This window comes from Pan paniscus, chromosome 13 (genome assembly GCF_029289425.2).
Source record: "Pan paniscus chromosome 13, NHGRI_mPanPan1-v2.0_pri, whole genome shotgun sequence".
NCBI lineage: Eukaryota > Metazoa > Chordata > Mammalia > Primates > Hominidae > Pan > Pan paniscus.
The window spans coordinates 34,090,771-34,117,462 of NC_073262.2; the positions used below are offsets into that span (position 1 = coordinate 34,090,771).

Sequence of the window (26,692 nt, forward strand, 5' to 3'; positions counted from 1 at the left end):
AAAAAATTAATGTAGGCCAGGCGTGGTGGCTGATGCCTGTAATTCCAGTACTTTGGGAGGCTGAGCCAGGCGGATCACTTTAGGCCAGGAGTTCAAGACTAGCCTGGCCAACGTGGCAAAGCCTGTCTCTACAAAAAATATTTAATACAAAAAATTAGCAGGGCGGTATGGGAGGCTGAAGCAAGAGAATCGCTTGAGCCCAGGAGGCAGAGGTTGCAGTCAGCCAAGGTCATGCCACTGCACTCCAGCCTGGGCGACAGAGCGAGACTCTGTCTTGAAAAAATAATAGTAATTTAAAGGTTTATATGGACATTATTGTGTGAAGATTAGTTTTTACTTCTCTGAGTTAAATTCCCAGGAATGCAATACTGGGTCATATTGCATTAGTGTGCCCAATTTTATAAGAAAATGTCAAATTGTTTCCTAGAGTGGTTTTACCATTTTACATTACCACTAACAATGTGTATCAGTTATCCAGTTCTCTGTATCCTTGTTGGCATTTAGTGTTCTCACTGCTTTTTTATTTTAGCTATTGTAATAGACATATAGTGTATCTTATTGTCACTTAAAAACACTTTTATTTCTTCTAGACTTTAGGTTGTTTATAACAATTTTCATTTTAATTTGCATTTTCCTATGATATTGAACATCTTTTTATGTGTTTATTTGCCATTTGTATATATTATTCCGTGAAATATTTCTTCTCTGTTCTTCTCTGTTTTCTTTTCTGTGAAGTTTTCTTCTCTGTTCTAGTCATCATGCTCCGTGTCTTTTGCCCATTTTTGAATTGCATTTTTTTTAACTATTGAGTTTTGAAAGTTCTTTTGTTGATACTTACCTTTTGTTGGATGCATGGATTGCAAATATTTACTCCCAGACTAAATCATGTCTTTTATTACTTTTCACAGACCAAAAGTTTCTAATTTTGATGTGCTTGTTTTATAATTGAAAGAATATTGTGATTATGAGTGAAGTACATAATCTCAACATTTTTAGTAATTAGATTTTCTCCAAATTATCAGTTGTGAGATTACCAGAGAGATGGTTGCAAGCTTTAGAATAGAGCCTTAGCTTGAAAGGGAAATATAAACATTTATACCACTCATAAATATAGCTAACATTTATTTCATGCTTTCCATGTGTCAGACACAATTGTATGAGGCATTATTCTTATCATTACCACCTCACAATGGTGGAGCAGCCAGGACAAGGCTGCCAGAAATACTTAGACAAGGCAACTGAAGGCTAACACCTTAGATTTGTGTTCACTTCACAGAGAAGCCAGGGATGGAACAGACAAAGTGCTTGGGTTTCCTCAGCACATTCTCTTTTTTTTTTTTTTTTTTTTTTTTTTTTGAGACAGAGTATCGCTCTGTTGCCCAGGCTGGAGTGCAGTGGCATGATTTCAGCTCACTGCAACCTCCACCTCCTGGGTTCAAGCGATTCTCCTGCCTCAGCCTCCCGAGTAGCTAGAACTACAGGCGTGTTGACACCACACCTGGATAATTTTTTTTGTGTTTTTAGTAGAGATGGAGTTTTGCCATGTTGGCCAGGCTGGTCTCAACCTCTTAACTGAAAGTAATCCGCCCGTCTTGGCCTCCCAAAGTGCTGGGATTACAGGCATGAGCCACAGTGCCCAGCCAGCACATCCATTCTTCACCCAGCAAAACCCAAATATTCTCAGGATGGATAAAGCATTTCTTGAGATAGCCTAATAGTGAATCCTTCTCCATGTAATAACTAGCCTCCATCAGAGCTAAAGTTTTAATGTTTCCAAAACAGTTCTGCCCCAGGAATAGGAATAGTGATGCCATTTCTGATGAAGCCTGAAAAAATGTTCATTTTGGGGTATTTAGAATATTATAATTCTTTTACAGGTATAGCATGTGATGTAACTTATTGGTATTTCTCTATGTTTTCTGTGTTTACTGTGTTCAATGGTCAGTTTCTAAAACTTTCACAGTCCCAGAAGCAGAAGGAGTTGTTTTCTACTGTCTGAAGTTAGTGCCAGAAAAAGAATATTTAGAAGATTTTGATTATATTTATTATACCTGTGTAGAGGCCTGGAAGTTAATCCTCTACATTTTAATATTCATAGTGTGTCTATTTCCCATATCTACATCTCTACCGTTCCCCTGTCTCCAAAGGTTTCACCATTGTGATACTCTTTCCAGCAAAATTTAAAAGGCCCAGTTGAATTTACTAAAATATTACATTTGAAAGCTTATAAAAATATGCAATGTTTAACACAATTTTTTTTAAATTGTATATCACAAAATTACCTGCAGAGATATTTTAAAAATACTGAGGCCCAGGACCAGCCCAAACCAATTAAACTGAAATTTTGTGGACTGGGGCTCTGGGATCAATATTTTAAAATAACTTTCCAGATAATTAAAATTCTCAGCTAGGGATAAGAATTTTGAGGTTAAATTTGCTAAGTGATGGAAATGTATTAAAAATATCGATTGAAAGCCTTAATTCTTAATTTTTTAAATTCCTTTTTTATACTTTTGCAATTTTTTAACTCCATACTGCATAGTATATTTATTTAATTTTGAGCCACTTAGAAAACAAATGAGACACATAAAATGAACTGCCTAGTCTTAATTGTAACAACACTTAAAACTTAACAAACTTAATTTTTTCAGTAATATATGAAATACTGTATGTAGGTAAATTACATTATTTTAAAAATATTTAGTTTCTTACATTAATATGTAGAATATTTCTATTATGAGAGAAATTACATAATTTTTGCAATTTTCATTGTCTCAGTAACAATTAAACTGGCCTATTTAAATCAAAATGTTCAAATAAAGTAATATATAAAGGAAAATTCGGGACTGATAATAAGGAATGTTAGAATTAAAGCATATGGATTAGCTGTATTTTTATAAAAATAGAAAAGATAAGTAAAAAGATAAATTTTTCTTTTCATAAATTTTTTTCTCAATTTAAATAGTGACTTATTTTTTTCGTATACTTATTATATTATTGGATCTAGATTTCCTCTTTTGATAGCCAGATTCAGATGATTTCAAAAATTAGTTAAATATGTCTTATAAAAATGAGACTGTATTACAATTGATACATTCTTCAGACAGATTCTATATAGCCTTTGAAGATTTTCAAATTTAAGTCACCCATTCTGAGGATCCTTTCATACAGACATAATTATATTTCTTTGCATAAGTTCCAGGACAGTTTTATAAATATGCTCACATTTGACTGTTTTCTCATGGGTATTGATTTAGCATTCTGACATCACTGAGTAGTTTTAATTGCATTAAACAATTATTTGTTCACTGCCTAGTGATTCATTTTTTTAAATATTAGCACAACAGAGAACTGATTCAGAAATTATTCCAGCATCATGTATACCAATTAATCATTTAGTGTTGTTGGGACTTTAGTGAATGATAATAACAAAATGAAAAATCTTATGATGCAAAAACATTTGCATTAATAAACTTCAGAGATACGTATTATACTTCTATGTATATCTATATTATGAATATAAAGCATATGTCACCAGTTTTTAAAATTCACAATAGGATTTGTAAAGCATTGCAATTGTATTTTATGAACCTGAGAATAAATGCACCCAAGAACATTTAAGGGTTAAGCTAATATACTTAACAGGAAAGAAGATATATGGAGGGAGTTATGTGATATGCATCATATGCATACATATATATAGATATTAATATAGAAACTTTAAATATTGTTTTTGTGAATCTCAAAAATATTAATTTGAAGCTATTCAATATTAAAATTAATTTAAATATTTAAGTCATACTAAGTAGAGATGTTGAATCATTGCTCTTCCTCTATACTTGTTACAGTATCTGGATATAAGTAGTACATTAAAATATTTAGTTGGGGCCAGGTGCTGTGGTTCACGCCTGTAATCCCAGCACTTGGGAGGCCGAGGCAGGTAGATCATGAGGTCAAGAGATCGAGACCATCCTGGCCAACATGGTGAAACCCCATCTCTACTAAAAATACAAAAATTAGCTGGGCATGGTGGCACGTGCCTATAGTCCCAGCCACTTGGGAGGCTGAGGCAGGAGAATTGCTTGAACACGGGAGGTGGAGGTTGTAGTGAGCTGAGATCATGCCAGTTCACTCCAGCCTGGCAACACAGTGATACTCCGTCTGAAAAAAAAAAAAATTCAGTTGAGAAGATAACTAAACTTTTCTAGGCAGAACTCTTTGAAAACAAGCTATAGTTTCAAGATGGAATTAACTAAATAGTCTGCCATTCATTTGATGTTTATTAATTTTCTTGGCAATTCTAGTCATCATGCTAGACAGCAAATATAATAAGACGACTATGACAAAGCCTCTTTTCTCTAGGCACAGTCTAGAAGCAAAGATGTTGAATAATAGACTCTGGTGAACTCAGATCCAAAAAAAAAAAAAAGAGAGAGACAAAATTCTTCCCTCTGTGAAGCCCCCTCTTAACTAAATTGCTTGGCATTGTGTATTGCATTGATTTAGGAGGTTTTGTTTTATTTTGCTTAAACTTCCCATATACTCCCTAGCTTCTTCCCTCATTTTAGATGTAAACTTTATATTGTAGAATCACGTACATATTGAAGAGTAAACCATCCTAAATATATGGCTTGACAAATGTTGATTAAATGAGCTTGCCTATATAACCAGTGCCCAGATCAAGACACAGAATTTAGTTAGAAACACAGAAGCCCTGTGGCCAGTCATTACCTTACATTCCACACATGTCCTGACTCTGAGCATAAGCTAGCTTTACCTTGTTCCTATAGAATCATGCACTTACTAAAAGAAAAAGGAAAAAAAAATAGAACTAGGCAAGGTGGCTCACACCTATAATTCCAGCAGCTCAGGAGGTTGAGGTGGGAGGATTGCTTGAGCCCAGGATTTCAAAGCTGCAGTGAGCTATGATTGTGCCACTGCATTCCAGCCTGGGCAACAGAGAGAGACCCCAACGCTCAGAAAAAAAAAAAGAGGGTCTAATCCATAGAGATAAATGCATTTAACGATTCACATTCTTTGTCCTGGGAATCCCTGTAGTTGAGAATTATTAGGCTATATTTGACCTTTTCTCAGTGCACTTGAATCTGTGTGTCTCTTCAATCATCTGCCCTTCCTTCTTTTCATCTTTTTTTGTTTTTTAAGGGAAGGAATTATTTGTGATTTGTTCACTTTATTCTCTGAGAGAGATCCCAGGAACAGTTGGTTGCATTGTGTGCTTGAGTATATGCCCACATATACTTTTCCGTGAGTAGTTATGGATCACAGAAGGTCAACATGGTTCTACAGAATTATTGTTAAAATGTGGATACTGATTCTGCTGAGCATGCCAGTAGTTAAGTAGATGTGTGCCAAGGACCTTTAGCCAACAAAAAGTACCTACCCTGAGACCTCTGACAATGATGGCCACCACTGTAATATGTGAAGTTGCCCATAAAATACAATAAAGCCTAGCCTTACCTCCGTGACACACTGTGCCAGGTCGAGATTAGGGTCTTAAGTCATTGGCTTGATTCACTCACTTGCCAAATGGTTTATCTCCCCCATATCAACCACCAAATGAGCTCAATTTAATTCTGTACTTTGGTAAAATTACTATTTGCTGAAAATCTTCCATTTTTGGATTTACTTGAAGAAGGATGAAATCACCAATTTAAATCTGTAACTGCCTAAGTAAATTTTATGGAAAATAGATGAGTAATTATAAATTTCATCAGTTAAATTAGTATCCCAAATGAGTCATTACACATTAAAACTTTCTGAGGCAAAGTGGCATAATGAAGAGGGCAGGCACTCAATTTGGAAACAGAAACTTTCAAAAAATATATGGAATGTCCACTAACTAGCTATGAACACAGATTTCTTATCTACTCTAGGTACTCTTTTTTGTATCTGTAAAATGGAGCTGTCATTTCTCTCAGTGGCACAGATTATGTTGGTAATCCATAGAGATAGCTGTTAAGTGCCTATAAAAGTATAACGTTTCTCTGTCAGTTGAAACTGTTTATGTTGGCTGGGTGCCATGGCTCATGCCTGTTATCTCAGCAGTTTGGGAGGCCAAGGTGACAGGATCCCTTGAGCCCAGGAGTTCAAGACCAGCCTGAGCAAAATAGTGAGCCCCTTTTATTAAAAAAAATAATAATAAAAATTAGCTGGGCATAGTGGTGCACATTTGTAGTCCTAGCTCTGCAGGAGGCTGAGATGGGAGGATTGCATGAGCCTGGGAGTCTGAGGCTGCAGTGAGCTATAATTGCACCACTGCACTCCAGTATAAATGACAGAGTGAGACCCTGTCTCTAAAAAATTAACAAAATAAAAAACCCAAAACAGCATATGTGTATTTCCCTGTTAGCCAGATCTTATTTGTAAAGACAAAAATCTGAACTTTCAACTTATTTTTTTTCCCCTCAAATCCAGTGATGCTAGGTGGATATTACAATTTAAGTGGCTATCATTATGTCTAAGTCGTAAAATTTAATTACAGGTCTATCGATAGACTATGTGGAAAACAAGCTTTATTGGATCAGTTCGGGGAATGGAACCATAAATAGATGCAACCTGGATGGTGGTAATTTAGAAGTAATCGAGTCAATGAAAGAAGAATTAACAAAAGCTACAGCCCTAACCATCATGGGTAAGTGAAATTATTCTATAGCTTGGTTGCTTTGTATTGCTTGGGGGTTGATTTATTATGACCTGTTAAAAGCTTAGGAAAGTTACTGCTCCACTAACACTAGAACTATATTCAAATTGAACACTTCTATGAGGTTTTCTTCTCTTCCTTCTTTTCCCCTTTAGCAAACAGACTTATAAGATTATCCAGATCAGAAACTTAGTGTTAGCAATACTAACTTTACTGTTACTGATTCTTGGCTTACTATGACTTGTATTATTTTACAGTTGTTATTTTCTGTGTTCTACTACAGTCCTCTAAAGTCTAAGGGCCTAGTGCATTTGTCACAATAAAGTCAAACCTGGCTTATCTCCATTTAATAAAGAATAGCTTGATCCATAGATAGAATTCAAAAGACAAGACAACAGGGTCCATTTGACCAATGATTGAAATAATTTCCCATTGAATAATTATTTTCAGTATTTTGGAGTGAGTAGAGATTTTACTTATTTGAGTGTTATTTCCATTCCTTTGATTCAATCTTCTAGGGAAACAAAGGTGCCAGGTAAGTAAAATGATTAGGAAGCTAAAAGGGAGGTATGGCTTCCATGGAGCAAATAATTAACCTCGACTATATTGGTATTAGAAGCTAATTTTTGAAATGTAAGTTTCAGTTTAAAAAGATAGTTTGAATTTTTCAAAAGATGTTAGGAGTGGATGCATAAAGAAGAACTCTTTGTTGAGGATGGCTGAGTTTTGATTTAGTGAATGGCTGGCTCTAAGCTGAAGTTTGTGGTAGGTGAGGGGTGTGAGGATTGGCTAATCTACAAAGAATTTCAGTAATTGCATTTGCGGTTACAGGATGATAATCAGAAAATTATTTAATATTTATAATTCTGAATATTGTGATATATTCAGAATAATTTTTAAAAACATACAATTTATGAAAAGCCCATTTGAATACATTTTTACATTTATTTATATAGGTAAAAATTTATGCCTTTTAATTCTATATTCTAAATCTTTTAGCCATTTTACTATTTCTCAGGTTTGTGAGGTTTTTTTTTGATGTTGTTGTTGTTTTATTATTTTTTTGGTAATGAATTTTCATGAGTATATGTTAATAAGTAAACAGTTGTTAATTGAGACAGATTTGGAAATTCATTTTCTAGACAAAAAATATTTTTATCATCTTTGATTTTCAATTAAATTAAAAATATCTAGATGAAGGTGAACAAGGTTTAAATATTGCAAATTTTATTTAAGAATGAGTCTTCCTCTCTCTTGTGAAGGAAAGAGAATAAGAGATTGTTTTAACAAACCTTAAGTGTTAAGATGATCTCTATTTCAATTTTTATTATAGGGAAAAATATAGACATTAAAATATCTGCCTATATCACAAAGTTGTGAGAATCACTTGAAGTTCTAAAGGAATGTACTTTTTGAAAAGTAGAGTTCTATGGAAATGTCAGAGTTGGCATCTGATGCCTATTAATTTGGTCCTTAAAGCACTCTCTACGTTTCCCTAGTTGGAAATTTCCAGATATGTGATAGAATACTTCATCAGATGTTTAGTGGTTTTCATTTGCTTAAGCTTATTCTTAAACTACTGTCCTTCTGCTATACCTTTTAATTATATATTTTTTCTAAATTATTTCTTAGAATCAGTTTTTTTAAATAGTTTTTCTTCAGATGAGAAATTTAAATGTGTAAAAGAGAAATCATTTTGTATTTAAGTCTCCAATTTGCTTTTGAGTCTTTGGGCAATTTCTGTGCTATTATATATAGAGCATTATATTGACATTCTTTTCATTGTATATATCCAGAAGTTACATATATATAAAACAAAAGGGTTGTACTTGACAAATAGGTTATTTTACAGTAGGAATTTATTGACAATTGTTTTATAGTGTCTATAAGATGACTTTTTTTAAAAAAACAGAATATATTACTCAGTATTAGAAAATGAACAATAATATTTTGTCTTATGAGTCTTTGTACATATTTTAAATAAAAATAAGCAGAGTTTAAATTCTGAAAGTAGTTGAGTAAGCTGCAACAGTCTCTAAATTATCACCCACATTATGTTTTCAAAAACTTATTTCCAATGTACTTTATGAAACCCAAACTATCAAATAGCATAACTAAGGAACTCAGTAAATTAGAGGAAAGCTGTTAAAAATCTTGAATAATATTTCAAGGAAATTCAGTGACTTTTAAGGGAAAAAAAATAATAAAATTGTTACCTTGTAGAAATATTTAAGGCTTTATGAAGGTTTATTTCTGCTAATACTGCTGCTGACCGTGTTCTGAGTAGAAAATGAATACTAAACTAACAGAGCTCAGTGCTGTAAATATAGTATCAAAAAATGGAGCAGGTATCTATCTTAGCAAAAAATAAAGATGTTAGGCTTGTTGACTGATAAATGGAAGAAGGAGAAAATTTGAATGAGATCATAATGCCCATATTGTGTCAATGCTGTGAATCTGTTATGACATCAGCTTTGTAGAGGAACCCCGCCTTGCAGAAATTAAAATTCTCTTAACAAGTAAATTGCTGTGTAAGTATGCCCCTTTTTGCCACTGTAATTTGAGTAGCTCTGAAACATAAAGAATAAATAAAAAAAATTAAAAAAAAAAAAAACCTCTTGGCCGGGCACGGTGGCTCACACCTGTAATCCCAGCACTTTGTGAGGCTGAGCCAGGCAGATCATGAGGTCAGGAGTTCAAGACCAGCGTGGTCAACATAGTGAAACCCTGTCTCTACTAAAAATACAAAAAATTAGCCAGTCATGGTAGCAGGTGCCTGTAATCCCAGCTACTTGGGAGGTGAGGCAGGAGAATCGCTTGAACCCGGGAGGTGGAGGTTGCAGTGAGCCGAGATTGCACCATTGCACTCTAGCCTGGGCAACAGTGCAAGACTCAGCTTCGAAACAAACAACAAAAAACCTCATAATGCCTCTACTGGCAATATGTTAACTGGACATATCAAAATACACCTAGCAGTCTGAGGATTTAAAATTTAAAGTACATCACCAAAGAGAATCAGGAGAAGAGTCTCTATAACATTTTCTGGCTTGGCTTTAAACTTACTCTTCTCCTCAGGGTTCTCCTTCTTTCAAAACCTCCACCCTTTCTCTTTGAGAAGAGAAAAAAAAAATGTGATGGCCTACTTGCTGCTGAGGCTGAATACTATAGTCGTATAAAAAAAACAATGAAAAAGTAAAACACAGGAACCTCACCAATATCCAGGGGATTACCTAAGACTGCAGTTACAAATGTTTAAAAAGAAATTTGTCTACAGGGATCCTGAAATTACACATCCAGGGAACAAGTCATTGTACTATGAAGTGATTAGTATATACAAATGTATGATAGTTCCCCAAAGAGGCTACATAGGTGCTGAATGATAAGTAACTGAAAGTTTGTCTTTCACTAAAAAATTTAAGAGTAGTTTATACTAAAGCTATGTTTAAAAAAAATCTCTTTGAACACTTTGCACAAGTTTTTAAACCTCAAGGATTATAAATTGGAACCACTCGAGGCTCTTAGTTTTACTTAGAAATAGTACCTAGATCAAAATAAAGCAATTATTTGATGACTCAGTCAAGACCTGTAAACCAAGATATGTTTCATAAACACTTTGCTATTTCTCCTTTTAATAAGTAGAGCTTAGCTTTCTTCCCTTTGAGTGTGGGTACTGTCTCATTTTTAATTAAGAGTATAAGGCGGAAGTGATGATATGTGGCTTTGGGGACAAAGTCATAAAAAGCATGAGCTTCTTTGCCCTCTCTTGGATCACTGTCCTTAGGCAAAGCCAGCTGACATGTTATGAGGACACTCAAGCAGCCCAGTGGAGAAGTACACATGGGAAGAAAGGCAGTTAAGATTTTAGCACAAGCCAACAGCTATAAAGTAACCTCAAGGGAGACTCCAAACCAGAACCACCCACATGGCTGCTCCCAGATTCTAGACCCACAGAAACCATGTGAGACAATAAATGTTTTATGGTGCTAAGTTTTGTAGTCACTTTTTGCACTGCTATAGATATTAATTCATATGTTTACCCACAGGGCAGTCATTTATTTATGAATAGACTTAGAAGTTCAAATCTTAATAGAGTTAAGCAGGTTATGAATGAGTAAAGTATGTCAGGGGTGATAAAACCAAATAGCTCTAACATAAATGTTAAGTAGGATCTGAGTCTAGGCTGCAATATCTAAACTAGCTTGGGAGTGGCAGGAATTATGATGGAGTGGGAAAAATGAACGTCCCACTTGTGGTAGAACACCTCTCAGCTCCACTTATTTTTGCCCATAAGGAATATTAACCATTTGTGCCATATCTTTTATTTTTGAGGAGAAGGAAGAAATACAGATATTTATTTAAAATCTCACAATTTTTAATTATTAGCAAGTAATCTTTTTTAAAATTTTTTTTTAGAAAAATACCATGCAAACTAACCTACTATATAGGCTAGCTATGAAAGCTATGAAGGCTAACACTATAAAAGCCAAGCACTCTACAAAAAACAACAACAAAAATTTCTACAATAACCTTCTGTTGTTGCTTCAGCACAGAGGGCAGCAGGTGTCACCTCTGGTTTGGTCATCATTTATACTGGTGACATTGAGTTGCTGAGAGAAAAGGATGGAATTAAGGCAGCCAACACCCAACTGTACCACTAGAGGGGACTTTAGTAGAAAAAAAAAAGTCACCTGGTAGAGCTGGTATAGTATACAGAGGAGAATAGGCCCCTTCTGTGGAGAACAGGATACAGGATTTCCTACGAAGGTTTTCTAGTGGTGTTTGAACAGAGCTTGTATTCTGCCTGGGGTAAATAAAAATTAAGGACATACTAATGTCAGGTGTAACTATTATTTGAGTTAAACTCCTAACAAGGCAATGTAACTACTTGTTGTAGAACTTGCACCCCTAACAGCAATAAATATCAATTGCCATTCATTCTTTCATTCTTTCAGCAAGCATTTATCAGTGCCCACTATGTGCCAGCTGCTGATATACATGGTGGCAAGAATCCCAGCTTGCATAGTAACATGGAAGACAGACCCTAAAGCAGATAAATGAGTAAAACGTATAGTATGATAGTTGAATATTAAGGGAAAAAATAGCAGATCAGGGAAAATAGCTAAGGAAGTTTATGGGGTGAAATTTGAGGCTGAGTAGCCAAGAGTTTGCCAAGACAGTGACTTCTGAGTAAAGATCTGAAGAGACAGTGAGAGAAGATTGAAGGAATGCTGTGTGAACTAACAACTGCTTAACACTTTGCTGATTTTACAGTTTTTATATTATTTTTTAAATGTTTTGTTTTTTAAAAAATATAAAACATAATTACATTAAAATAAATCTTCCCAGGTGATAAGGTTAATTTTCCAAGATAGAAATCCTCTAACATTATCATGGCTCAAATAGTGTATTGCCTGTGCTTCTCCTATTCTCCAGGGGGCTCACTTAGGTTTGATTTACACTTTGGGTGCAATGACTGTTTAATGAGGACTGTTAACACCTTTCAAGTTGCTAGATAAAAGCTGACCAACCTATAGCTCTGAACATCAAATTCTTCTCCATTTTTATTTTTATTTTATTTTATTTTATTTTAATTTTGAGATGGCGTCTCACTCTGTCGCCTAGGCTGGAATGCAGTGGCGTAATCTTGGCTCACTGCAACCTCCACCTCCCAGGTTCAAATGATTCTTGTGCCTCAGCCTCCCCAGTAGCTGGGATTACAGGCATGCGCCATTACACCTGGTTAATTTTTGTGTTTTTAGTAGAGACGGTGTTTCACCATGTTGGCTAGGCTGGTCTTGAACTCCTGACCTCAGGTGATCCACCCACCTTGGCCTCCCATCTTCTCCATTTTTAAAGATGATCTTGTCAGTTTTCCTAACTGTCAGAGCTGGCAAATACAAAAGTTTCTGCTTTCTAATATACAGTAATAACTAGTTGCTCTAAAATTATATTGACAACCTTTTCTCTTAGATATTTTTTCAAAGTATTTTGCAAATATTTTTTATGGAATTTTCTTTTATAAAAATACTTCTGTTTGACCAGGAGCAGTGGCTCACATCTGTAATCCCAGCACTTTGTGAGCTCGAGGCAGGTGGATCACGAGATCAGGAGTTCAAGACCAGCCTGGCCAAGATGGTGAAACCCCATCTCTACTAAAAATACAACAAAAAAAAAAATTAGCAAGGCGTGGTGGCGGGTGCCTGTAATCCCAGCTACTCAGTAGGCTGAGGCAGGAGAATCGCTTGAACCCAGGCTGCAGAGGTTGCAGTGAGCCAAGATTGTGCCACTGCATTCCAGCCTGGGTGATAGAGTGAGACTCTGTCTAAAAAAAAAGTAAATAAATAAATACAAATTTAAAAAAACTTCTGTTTTATGAGATAATGATATGGTAAAAACAGTTTCCTACATTATTTTAAACGATTTGTGCTATAAAATAGTATACAGTCAGCTATGTAATGTTTTACTATTGATTACCTAGTATTCAGTTATAGGGATTTTTAATTTTTATTTATCTTTTTCCTCACAACTTTTGACATTTTCCTGGTCACTAATGCCTGCAGGAGACAGTGAGGCAAACTCAAGTTAATCAAGTCACTGTTCAGTTTTTAGTGCCTTTACGAGGAGCAGGACTTTAAAACTATTGACTAAAATTAGGGTTTCTGGGTTATTTATGGATTTTATTTAACATATTTCTTTCCCTTCTGCATATGCAGTTTGAGAGCAGACTGCATATATTGTATTTACACTGAAGAGAAAGTTGAACAAATCAATTCATGGAGATAAGAGAAAATACACATATAAAACAAATATTGTCACAGAAACAATAGTCTTATTTCTTGTTGAAAATTATGATGGAATTCACGAAATAGAAGGATGATAGCTTATCTGTATTTTGTACTTTTTTAGTGGGGCATGAAAGAGCTGGTGTAAATGGATCATAGCTTTAAAATAGAACTGAGGGTATGAATAATATTTAAGCAAACTTGAAGTCAGTATGTCTAAATAGAGAATCACTGACAATTATGTACTTAATGGTCAGCATATCATTTAATCACAGATGCTCTTGACATTGTTTATGAAAATGAGTCATGTCGTAATTTGTCAAGGTCAAGAGTTTAAGCCCTGGGGCCTATAAGGGGTATGAGTTTGAATTTACCCTCCACCCTTCACTCACACCTATGAGCTATTTATTCATTATTCTCTGCTATTCTACTATATGCACAGTTGCTCTCATTTATATATCATTCTGTATATGCTTTTTGTTGTTGTGTTGTTTTATGGCGCTAAATGATCTTTGGAAATTGTATTTGCCATGATATTTGTAGGTAAGGAATCTAAAATTATCATGACATATTCTACTTGAGTGTCAAGGTGTAGGCATATATATTTTTATTTATATATTTGTATGTCTTACCTTGGGCTGCTATAGCAAATTAACATAGGCTGAGAGGCTTTAAAAACATCAGAAATTTATTTCTCACAGTTCTGGAGGCTGGAAGTCTGAGATCAGGGTGCCAGGATGGTTGGGTTCTGGTGAGGACCCATTTCCAGATTATAGATTGCTTACTTTTTATATCTTCTCATGGAAACAAATGAGAGAGAGAAAAGAGAGAGAGAGAGAGAGAGCTCTCTGGGGATCCTTTTATAAGTTCACTAATTTCATACATGAGGTCTTTACCCTCATGACCAAATTACCTTCCAAAGATCCCACTCTTCAATTCCATCAAATTGGGGATTAGGATTTCAACATATGAATTTTTGAGGGACACAAATATTCAGTCTATTATATGTGTGTGTGTATGTATGCATCCATATATATATGCACACACATATGTACACAAGCACATATATAATTCTTATCTATCCATTATATATATCTCTTTATCTACTTCTCTATATGTTGGTGCAAAAGTAATTGTGATTTTGCCATTAAAGTTTTAACCTTGCATGATTTTTATCACTAATGTGTTGATCCATCCATTAGTGATCAAACTATTAGTTTTAAATAAAACAGGAAATAGTTTTAAATAAATGATTATATAGGTTAAAGCAATACAAAAGAACATAAAAATTACAAATAAAAAAGTTCATTTGTGAAGTTATGCTAATCAGAGTTCATTTTAATCTGTTTCATAAGTTAGGCAAAAGTATTTCAACTTTTAGTTAAGAATTTGATGGGAGTTTGCAACATAAAACTGCTTAATTTGTCTTAGAATAGGTTTGTGCTTCCTATAAATATCTAAGTAGCTATCTCCAACAACCATCAAATCTTAGAATCACTTGCAATTGGCTAACCTCACTATGAACTAAAAGAAACTTTGAGTCACAGGTAAAGGCAAAAAAAACACCAGGCTTTAATTACACAATTTCCATAAATATTTAAGCTCTCTGCTAAATTTTTCTATTTATCACAATTTTAATATATTATACTATTGACCTGTTTCAAGTGGCAATTTTCCAGGAATGGGATTAATAAGTAAACATTAAAAAGAGATTAAATTTTGGCTACTATGGGGATCAATCAAAAAAGGTGTGTTCTGTGTGTATTTGCAGACTCATGTCACAGTCTAATAATCAGAAAAACACTGGCTCTGTTGATTTGGTTATGCACACAACATTTGTTTTCAATCAATGTTAACCAAATGAGCTCATCATTTGTCTTTTAGGGAGCCCTTGAAAGGCTTTAGCAAACATAACCCTTAAGGACATTTGTTCATACTTTCTGTGGGCTCACCTCACAAATTTGAAGTTATCACAATAGCTGCTATGGAGATTCAAGGCACATGGGTAGTTTACCCATGGGAAAGTCAAGGCTGTCAGATTAAAATACTTTCAGACACCATCTGCATATCAGAGAATGTCATGTTCAGTTGCTCAAGAATGAATACAGTGTTCATATTTTTGGGGATTCAAGGTTTCAAATGTTCCCTCTAGACGTTGTATGATAAAGTATTTACAATTGTTTAACCTCTCCGATAATTGAAAAAAATGTGAGTTACAGCTAATGGCAAACAAACAAACAAAAAAAAAAACAATTAGTTTTTACCTACACTAACTCTTAAGCTTTTTCAGCTGAATTCTCAATGATAAGCTTTTAAAATGTATATTTATTTCTTCTCAGCAAAATGTCACTTGGTATAATAAATAATTTTAGAACTTTAAAAGTAAAAATCTAAGTGCTCGACTTGCACACTTTTTATGAATTTTCTAAGATATACTTAATATGATATACTTAAGTAAGAGAAAAATTTAAAAAGTACATATAATAAAAAACTTAGTAAAATTAGCATACAGAAATCATCAAAAGCCTTTTTACTACTTCTTAAGATAAATTATTATGGCTAGTTGTCATGGAATCTATGGTACATTATAAATGATGGCAAATGACAGGTTCTGGGATTGATGCATTTAATCTTGTTATCCTGAAACTGAACACTCGCAGATTTACACTGAAATCTGATTTGAAAGGAGTCTATATGCTGTCTTATTATAACAAGGTGGAGAGTCTGATAATTTGAAAATTCCTTACCTCTTATAGTTCACCTTAAGGAGTCTCTTCTGTTTCCGACAATGCAAGTCCGCTTTACATGTTGTCAAGTACAGATTTTTTTTTCAAAGCTTACTAAATCTCTCTTCCCCTGAATGTAAAAAGCAGCTGAAACTTCAAGTTTCAAAGGAATCTTTGCTTTTCAGAAGAACTTCCTTCCTTCCCTCCCTACCTTTTCTTCTCTCTTTTACCCCACTCTGTCTGCCCTAGGCTCTCCATTGCTTTTGTCATATCTTTCTTTCTTTCTTTTTTTGTGGGGGTGGGGGGGGGGGTGGGGGAGGGGTTTATTTCTTTCCTTTATGAGAGAAAACAAACTTTCAATTTCTATATTTTTATTTTCTGAAAGTAATTTGAGTCAATCAGATTCTGAAATGTCCTTTACTTCTACAATTTGTAAACTATGATCTACAGAAACCTAGAAATGTTATAGAAATACCCAGAATACCACAATCAAATGCAGGTCTGTGTTTATTGTTGATGTTTTGAGGACTGGGGGTTACTGTGAGAGGTTTTGCATTATGTTTTGTCTAAAATAAAAGTTCCAGCCAGGTGTGGTGGCTCATGCCTGTAATCCCAGCACTTTGGGAGGCCAAGGCAAGTGGATCACGAGATCAGGAGATGGAGACCATCCTGGCTAACACAGTGAAACCCTGTCTCTACTAAAAAAAATAAATAAATAAATAATAAAATAAATAAAAATAGCCGGGCATGGTGGCATGTGCCTGTAGTCCCAGCTACTCAGGACGCTGAGGTAGGAGAATCTCTTGAACCCGGGAGGTGGAGGTTGCAGTGAGCCAAGATCGCGCGCCACTGCACTCCAGCCTGGGAGACAGAGGGAGACTCCATCTCGGAAAAAAAAAAAAAAAAAAAAAAAAAAAAAAAAAAACTTTCAATAGGACTAATACTGACCACTTTTATTCAGGGCTTAAGTGCTTAAGTATTATGAAGGACAGAAGAGAGCTGTAAGATAATGCCATGGCATTAGAAATGCTGATGAAAGGGGAAAACAGATTGATACATATAAAACTGATCCGTGCAAATCATTGTATAAAAATGCAAGTAAGACTTCCAAATGTCTTCAGAGGGGGACTTCATGAGGCATGTAGGATTGAAATTGGCCCTGGATGAAGGCCAGAATGGGAAGAGACCTAGAGGAGAGACAGCAGTGTTTGTAAGCGCGTGAATGTAAGAGTCAGGGATGGTCCCTTATAAGGACAGCTTGACTAGATTGAATCTACTTAACTAAGAATTCACATATGTACCTCTCTTTCCATTCTGCTAAAAAAGTGACTCATTGAAAATTGTACCTTTGAGGGTTTTTAAAAATAGTCTTGGATTTATAGGATTGGCTCTGGTCAATGCCTCCCTTTTTTAAATAACAAATAAAATGTAATGCCCTGACTGTAATAAAATGAGAAATAACAGCAAAGTAATTTAAAATAAAAAAAATCAATTCAATTTACAAATGCTTTGGGCATACTATATCTGAAGAAATAGCTGCTTTTTCTCATATAAAGCATCACTAGAAGTGAAATAGCTAAAAATGCAGACTGATGCAGGTATGCTGTGCCGTTAGCTCTAAAATAACAAGTGGAATTGATGTTGATGGCTTGATTTTTCTGAAGTGGTGAACAATTTTTGGTAACATTTTGAACAATATAAAGAACAATTATATTCATGGAAAATTTAGTATTTCTTAAACCCATGTAGAAAATGCTTTGTCTTTAGATATAAAATAGAGTTACATTCTGGGTTCAGATACCTGTAAACAAGATTTTTCATCAATATAAATGTCCACTGGGGTATTCAATGATGACATAGGAAATAGGACAATTTTTATTTTCAGCGCTTTGTAAGATATTTATCATCCTTGACTCCTTCTCCACTAAATGTCAGTAATAGTCCCTAGTGATTTTGATAGCCAAAAATGACCTTACAAATTTCCTTAATTCCCCCAAGAGAATGGAAACCTTCCATTGACAACCACTGGAAAATTGCTTGTTGAATAGAATGAAATTGAATTGTCACTTCTAAAGCAGCTCCTCTCCTGATTATTTTTTTTCTATAGCGGTTCTATAGTTTCTCCCAAGTGTTTGCCTTAAGCTCAGAGGGAACTGGGGCCAGTTTTTTCCTTGATCCTCAAATGTATTTGTATGGCTAACTTTATTATTGTATTTGATAGCCCTGTCTTTTTGTTTGTTTCATTACTGTTGTTGTCGTTTGTTTTCCTTTCACACTCTGGTTAGGAACTTAACTTCTTGTCGGAGCTACAGCAGTTGCCTCTTACCTTCCTCTCATTCTCTCTGTCTCCAATCTGCAAACTTTCAAAATCTGCTGTATTAGGACCTGCTGTGGCATTACCTACTTAGCCACGTTCAAAGGCTGAAATAAATAAGCGTTACTCAGAAATGCTCATTTTCTTTCATTTTCATTTACTAAATCTTGTTATCACAGCATTATTAGTTTCGCCTTATAAAGAAACTTAGAATCAATAAGATTTGTCAAAATCCAAAGCATTATTAGCATTATTAGTCTCACATTATAGACAAAAAAAATTAGTAAGATTTGTTAAAACCCTGTCCTGTAAGATGAACGCTCTGGGATTGTGACTCAAGTCAAGTACTCTTTTACCATAAGGAAGAGCCTTGCTCCCGTAACTCTTCCTCTCATTTTGTTCTCCTCTATCCCTACTTCAGTCATGTGCACTACATCCGGGTAAACTGTTCCTTCTTTATGTAATTATGCCCTACTTATTTCTCTTTGCCTTGTTGTTCCTTGAGTGTGTTCCCTGTTCGTTAGCTGCCCTAATGGGTGAAACACCATCCACGTTTCAAGGCTACGTCTGCTTACCCCAGTGTGATTGGCGATCTTTCTCTTCTCTGAATGCATTCGTATTTTCCTAATACAGTGGAGTATTTTTGTCTCCTAAAATAATCACGTACGAACATGTCTCGCTTCTCCATAATTTGGGACCACACTTTATTCATATATGTTTCATTCATAACACACAGCAAGACACTTTATATTTAGTACATCTCAATAATAGTAAAATACATGAATAAATAGAATAATGGCCACACACACAAACACCTGCCACTGTGACCAAAATATATTTTCAGCACAAGCAGACAAATGTTTATGTAAAATGACCATGGCCATAAATATATTGTAGAATTTAAGTATTTATTGAAACACATATTAAAATAAAAAGTTAAGATATTAGGATTTGAATTGAAATGGGGAGAAAATGAGTAAGAGGAAAGATGTATAAAATATAGCCAATCATTTCTGGCATGTACTACATGTACATATGTATATAGAAATGCAAGGAAAGAAGGAATATATTGGATTGTGTCTGTTTTCATAGAAAGTAAACAGCTTAATGGAAGGAAAACAAAAACAAAAATTTAAACTCACACCAAAAGTAAAAGAGTTAAACAAAACAAAAACTTTGTAGAGAGTATTGGGTTCTTAAAGGTAGTCTCATAACCAGGCCGAACAACATTATTATTTTTAATAGTAATAATTGTTAGTCTAAATTTTTAAAAAACATTCTAGTATTTAATTTACAATTCTATACTTGTGTAATTCTCGCAGCAATCCCCTAAGAGACGTACCCTTAACATTGCTTATTCTAGAAATCTCAGCTGAGGCTCAGCTAGCCTAAATTAACTGCTCAGTTACATAGTTAATAAATAGTGCAGCAAACTTTTTTTTAATTATTATACTTTTAAGTTCTAGGGTACATGTGCACAATGGGCAGGCTTGTTACATATATATACATGTGCCATGTTGGTGTACTGCACCCATTTACTCGTCATTTACATTAGGTATATTTCCTAATGCTTTCCCTCCCCGCTCCTCCTCCCCTATGACAGGCCCCAGTGTGTGATGTTCCCCTTCCTGTGTCCAAGTGTTCTCACTGTTCAATTCCCACCTATGAGTGAGAACATGCGGTGTTTGGTATTTTGTCCCTGTGATAGTTTGCTGAGAATGATGGTTTTCAGCTTCATCCATGTCCCTACAAAGGACATGAACTCATCCTTTTTTATGGCAATATAGTATTCCATGGTGTATATGTGCCACATTTTCTTAATCTAGTCTATCATTGATGGACATTTGGGAATTCCCTGACTCCTTCAGTTTCCTGGCTGAGGCAATGCCTCACCCTGCTTCAGCTCATGCTCGGTGGGCTGCACCCACTGTCCTGCACCCACTGTCCGACAAGCCCCAGTGAGATGAACCTGGTACCTCAGTTGGAAATGCAGAAATCACCCGTCTTCTGCGTCACTCAGGCTGGGAGCTGTAGACTCGAGCTGTTCCTATTTGGCCATCTTGGAACCTCTTCGTCTGCAGCAAACTTTTTAATCCATGATGTTTAGATTTGAAAGCCTGCATTTCTTCTAGGAATCTGTCCTATAGATGTACTAAGTTATATATGCACTGAGATATATGCAAACATTGTCCTTTGCAGTGGTATTTGTAATTGCATAAGTCTGGGGAAAAATCTACATCTGCATTATAAAGGACTAGCCAAATGAATCATAGAATATCTGTAACAGTGAAATATTATGCAGGAATTAAAAATGGAATTGTGTTAGACAGCTTGGGCTGCCTTAACGAAGTACCATAAACTGGGTAGATTAAACAACAGAAAGGTATTTTTTCGAGCTCTGGAGGCTGGAAAGTCCAAAGTCAAGGTGCAGGTGAATTTGGTTCCTGGTGAGGGCTCTCTTCCTGCTTTATAGCCTTCTTGACGGGTTCTTACACATCAAGAAGGAGAAGGAAAGCAAGCATTCTGGTGTCTCTACTAATCCCATCATGATGGCCTCATATTCATGACCTCATCTAAAACTAATTACCTTCCAAAGGCCCCATCTCCTTAGGGCTTCAACATGTGAATTGGGTTGGGAAGGGGGACATAATTCAGTTCATAGCAGAAGTAAGACTGTATATTAATTTGTGTTACTTTTAAAATGTATTTTAATTGCAAATATGTTTTAAAAGTCTGTATAGACTGCTCCAGCTTTTATCATATATATGCGTTTATTTAAAAAAACTTTAATATGTATAAATTAATTATATATTTTTTAACCACTGTGATGCAGAATTTATATCAGTAACTGTTATTTACAGAGCATCTACTTTGTTCTGGATAACTTACACACATTAGTGCTAATAGACATAGTAACTGTGTGATGGAGATAATGCGACTGTATTACCTCTGAAAACTGGATTGATCACGGTCAAAACTGGGTCTCTAACGTAAGTCTGTCTATTTCCAAAGCCAGAGTTCTTCCCAATACACCAGTGATGCTCAGCTCCAGGAGATTTTGCTCACCAGGAGACATTTGGCAATGTCTGAAGACATTTTAAACAATACTAACTGTGCAGGGAAAAGGGGGTTGCTACTGTCATCTAGCAGGTTGACAATATGATGCTGGTAAATATCCTACAAGGCACAGGACAGGACAGCCCCCATAACAAGGAACTATTTGTGGTAAAATGCCGATAGTGCTGGGGCTGAGAAACCTGCACTGTACAAAAAATACCCCTTCTAACCTTCATAGCCAATTGCCTCTATGAGGCCTGATACTGTGACTCTGGGCCCATCATTACAAATTTTGGTTAACAAAAAAATCCTTAAAAAATAAATGAAAGAGAGCGTTTGGTGTTTATAAAACCTGATGGTATAAAAGTTTCTTGTAAAGTGGGCAAAGAAGGGTAGGAAGAGAATATCCTTCTTTTCTGTTTATTTTTTTCTTTTAAATGTAATTTAATCAAGAGTCAGGATTTTCTTCATTTTTATATTTATGTACTGTTATAATACTGATAATTTATTTATTTGCTTTAATTTTGATTTGTTTACTGATTCAACAATTTATCAAGTGACTATCATGAGCCAGTCACTACTTAGGTTCTAGGAAAACAGCAGAGTATAAAACAGGTAACAATTCCCTGTCCTTAGGTAGCTTATATTCCCAGTGGGGGAAAATAGCATATAAGCAAATAAACAAATCAAGTTTATCAGATGGTGAAAGATACTAATGGAGAAGATTCAAGCAGGGCATATGATTAGGGAGTGTAGAGTTGGGTTAGGAGGAAGAAGCCTGAAAAATTAGAATTTTAAGTAGAGAAGATACGGCAGTTCTCACTGAGACGTGACAGTTGAGCAAAAATCTGAAGGAAGTCTGGAGTGAGTCATTCAGGTACCTGCGGGAAGAACACATAAGGAAGCGAAAACAGGAAATGCAAATTGACTATTTTGTCATATTTTTAAGCACCTTTGCATTTAGAAGGAGAGGCTTATTTTTTTCTTTTTTAAGTGCGTTAGGTATAGAACTTATTTCCCTCTCTACAGAACCTTTATTCTAGTTAAAAAATAGCTTATGTTTCATGTGGTTTCACTGCTGCCATTAAAGTACTATACTGAAATAGATTACATAATTAATTTATGCATACATTTACAATGAGCAAAAAATAGTAATCTATAACATTTATTGAAAGCTTGTATCTTTCATGTGTATAAGATTATTAATGATTAAGGAATTAGTTCTGCTTCATGTGTTTTGCTTTATTTCCAATTTATTATACCCAATGTTACTATTAATGATTATCCATTTTAATAAGAGAAATTTCTAGTAAATATTTCAAGCTGTTATAGTTAATGTTTATAGAAATAATAAACTATATACAGTCATATAAATAAAATAATTATAGTTACTTAGAACAAACTTTGAAGAAGTTTGTTGTTTCAATTTCAAATATTCTAAAATTAAAGCGTGAATTATTTATGTTTATGGAATATAGCAGTTAAAATTATCTAGCTGTGGAGAAATTGGTAACTTACCTTCTTTAAAAGAAGATTGGGTTTTGGGGGGAAGAATTATCTCTAGACACCAGTTTTCTGAGATCATGTATTTATGAAATATTACTCAGTAGAAAGCATTCACGGAATATGGACTATAATGCTTGAGAATAGTTCTCTTAATTAAATCTTTAAAATAATTTAGAAAAATAATCCCAGCTGCTGCCTGTCTCAGGGATTGAAACATTAAGTTTCTTAGATAAATGAATAATCATCAGTACAATTATATTAGGTATTCATATAATTATTATAATATTTATACCTGACTTTTGTGAGAATGTCCTACTTAAGATAATACAAATAAAGAGAAGCACGACAAATAACAAATCATTTTAAAAGATTTAATGGTATTCTATTTACTTAAATATTGTGTTTACAACCACTTTTCAGTGAAAGATCTAGCGATTAATTGTTACACTTGTATTGCACTTTCATCTGTAATTTGATATATACAATCCAGGTTATTTTAAATGCACTATAATTATGCTAAATATCTTAAGTGATTCAGCTTTCAAATCATACTTTTCAAAAGAGATAAGTTACTTTGCAGTGCGCACTGAGCAATGTCACTTAGTTCAAGGAACTTCAAATACATCTACCTAAATGTTCTAAGCCATCAGTCTTCTAATTGCCATAACACTATTCATTAAAGTAACAGCAATATATGAAGTATATCCAGGCAATTTGCCCAGCACTAAGTACAGTACATAGTTGTCTTCTCTAAGTACTCAAACCACCATTAATGAAAAGTAATTGCCTATCAAAATTTACATGAAAAGTACTATGTGAAATCTCCAAAGGACTATATGTGATACTCGTCCAGCAATTTTTGTCACTTTAAAATACTATGTTCCAACAGATTGCTCCTCTTAATGCTAATTACTTAGCACAATGGATAAATACAACAATCTCAAAGTATATCATACTACTATTTTTGTAACCAGATTATAATTGATGATCAGAAAATGGTCTTATTAACATAAATGGAATAATTAAACCATATCAGCTATTTCATACTTAAAAGCATTAAATAGTGATTGTTTCTTCTTTGTAAACTGCTAAATTTTAACTTTATCTGGAATCATTTTCAGGGAAAAATACATTGTTCACTATTTATATTATTTAAAAATGAACGAATTTGAAAATGTGTGTATGTACATAGATAGATAGATAGACATAGATAGATAGATAGATAGATAGATAGATAGATAGATAGATAGATAGATATAGAGCAGGGACATAATTGTTACATATTGCCCCTATGTCTCTTCTTTATTTAAAAAAGAAGTAGTACAATGTTTAGAGTGGAAAATAACAGAGTGTTTTATATTAATAAAAGATGTTTGAGTTAATAGAATCACAGCAGCATTTTAATTAAAGTAAGAATATAAGAATAAATCAAGATAACTGAAGAGATTACTCCTGAAGTCTGCTCATATACTCCAGGTATTATCTCATGTTGGAATGTAGTGGATATCTTGGAATTGTGTCCTCATCTGGCGATTTTAATTCTCTTAAACTGAACTTAATCAGATAGAAGCCCTTTTTACTCAGCAATTTTATTCAGCCCAATCTAGACTTAGGTAGATGGCCTCTTGTTATAGAAATTTTGGGGGCTATACATACCTAGATTTAGATATATTTTAAAAATAATGAGTGCCTGAATATCATTGTGTTTAGACTTGTTTTTCTCTCTTTTCATAATCAGTATCAGCATTATCTGATATGGTGTAAGAAAAGTATTAAACATTACAAATTTGAAATAGACATCTGTATCAATTTAATTCTGATTAATATTGTTCCATATTTAAACTATAGCCATTCAAGAAATATTCTGAGTAGTCTAGGATAAAAGAAGAGCTCATAACTATGTGCACATTTTAAAAATACTATGCTTTAAGGTTTTTAATTGTGGGTGTTATTGTTCGTAGTTTTTATATAGATATATCAAAAATGAACAGTACTCAGAAGGCCAATGATGAGATTATTTTGTGCTGAGTTGACTCCTAATAAGATTATAGATGAGAGGAAAAAAAGATTCTGTTATCTTACCATAGAGATAAGTGCATTGTCTAAAGCTATGTGATGAGATTTAGAAAGACAGGTAGGTGACACAGAACCTTTACAAGAAGGCTCTTTAGTTAGTATAATAGTAAGACAAATAATACTTGTGGCTTGGTGAGGACCACTAAGAAATTAGATTTAAAAAAATCATTTTTTCTCTTAAGGATGTATTTGATCTCATTATCTCTAGTATTGTCTTTAATTGAGAAATATATAAGACTTTTATTTTTTTTTATTTTTTATTTTTTTTTTGATTTTTCCCATACATTTTAATGTATTAATAAATGGTACACAACATTAAAAAGTAATAATGAATGCAGAAAAAATACCCAAGAGGTTTTCACCAAACACACTTTCTTCCTCCCTGAAGACTTCAGTTGCTGGGTAAAACTTATCTTCCCCATCCTTGCCATCGCCCTTTGGAACTATGAAGGCTGACACCATGTAGAATTCCTCAATCACATGCTTCCTTGGCCCCGTGATTCACAGACCTCAGACTTATTCTACATCTGCTACTAGCCTTTTGGCTACAGTAGGACCTCATTATGATGCCTAGAGTTCAAACTTGGAGCTTCCTTTCTCTGGTCATAGCTCAGAAAGCTAGGAGCACAAAGAATTGGCCCAAATGTCCCAGCAAGTTCAACCAAATCATTTTTATCCCCCTTTTTGGCTAAAGACAGATCAGGGAATTCCCTCAGCCAGTGCTGGTGAAATGCAGTAAGAATAAAAATTGAAAACTATTTCTTATAGTTCCATTAGAGGAACAGTAGAATATATAAAAGCTCCATAGTTATAGAAAGTGGCCGGCTGGGTGCGGTTGCTCATGCCTGTAATCCCAGTGCTTTGGGAGGCCGAGGTGGGTGGATCACCTTAGGTTGGGAGTTTGAGACCAGCCTGACCAACATGGAGAAACCCCGTCTCTACTAAAAATACAAAATTAGCTGGGCGTAGTGGCTCATGCCTGTAATACCAGCTACTTAGGAGGCTGAGGCAGGAGAAGCGCTTGAACCCAGGAGGCGGAGGTTGTGGTGAGCCGAGATTGTACCATTGCACTCCAGCCTGGGCAACAAGAGCGAAACTCTGTCTCAAAAAAAAAAAAAGAAAGTGGCTATATAACAAATACCATGTGAGTAAAATTTCAACGTTATTTAGCCATATTCTATGCTTTGGAAATTCATCTGGGCAGCTCCCTTGAAATATGTGTGTGTGTGTGTGTGTGTTTTTAAATAGCTAATATGCCTCCAAGTCATTTCTATGCAAATTAAATATTGGCATTTCATATATTTTTTTCTCATATTTTATTTTACCATCAAGATGTTTTATGAAGAATTCTGTTTATGAGAGATCTAGTGAAAGTTGAAGAATACTTGGTGTATTTCACTGTGTGCCTGTCTGATATTTTAGCTAGGTAATTACCTATGTATTCACATTTAAATTATTTTCCTTTTCTTGGAAATTATATATATTGTGATTATCCATATAACCAAAATGATATTTCCAAATAATTTACTGCCCTATCTTTAAAACAATTTTTAAATCGTTAAGATGACTA

At 34.5% G+C, this 26,692-nt stretch overlaps 1 protein-coding gene across 3 annotated transcripts in view; it reads left to right on the top strand.

Moving 5' to 3' along the window:
* The window catches only part of LRP1B (LDL receptor related protein 1B), a 1,910,203-nt gene that overhangs the window by 1,320,290 nt on the left and 563,221 nt on the right, over positions 1-26,692 (top strand). For all 3 annotated transcript variants that reach the window (XM_034954060.3, XM_034954061.3, XM_003822825.6), the window contains exon 32: positions 6,503-6,652. In XM_034954060.3, coding sequence (XP_034809951.2) covers positions 6,503-6,652 — 150 coding nt within the window. The remainder of the gene's footprint in view (positions 1-6,502; positions 6,653-26,692) is intronic.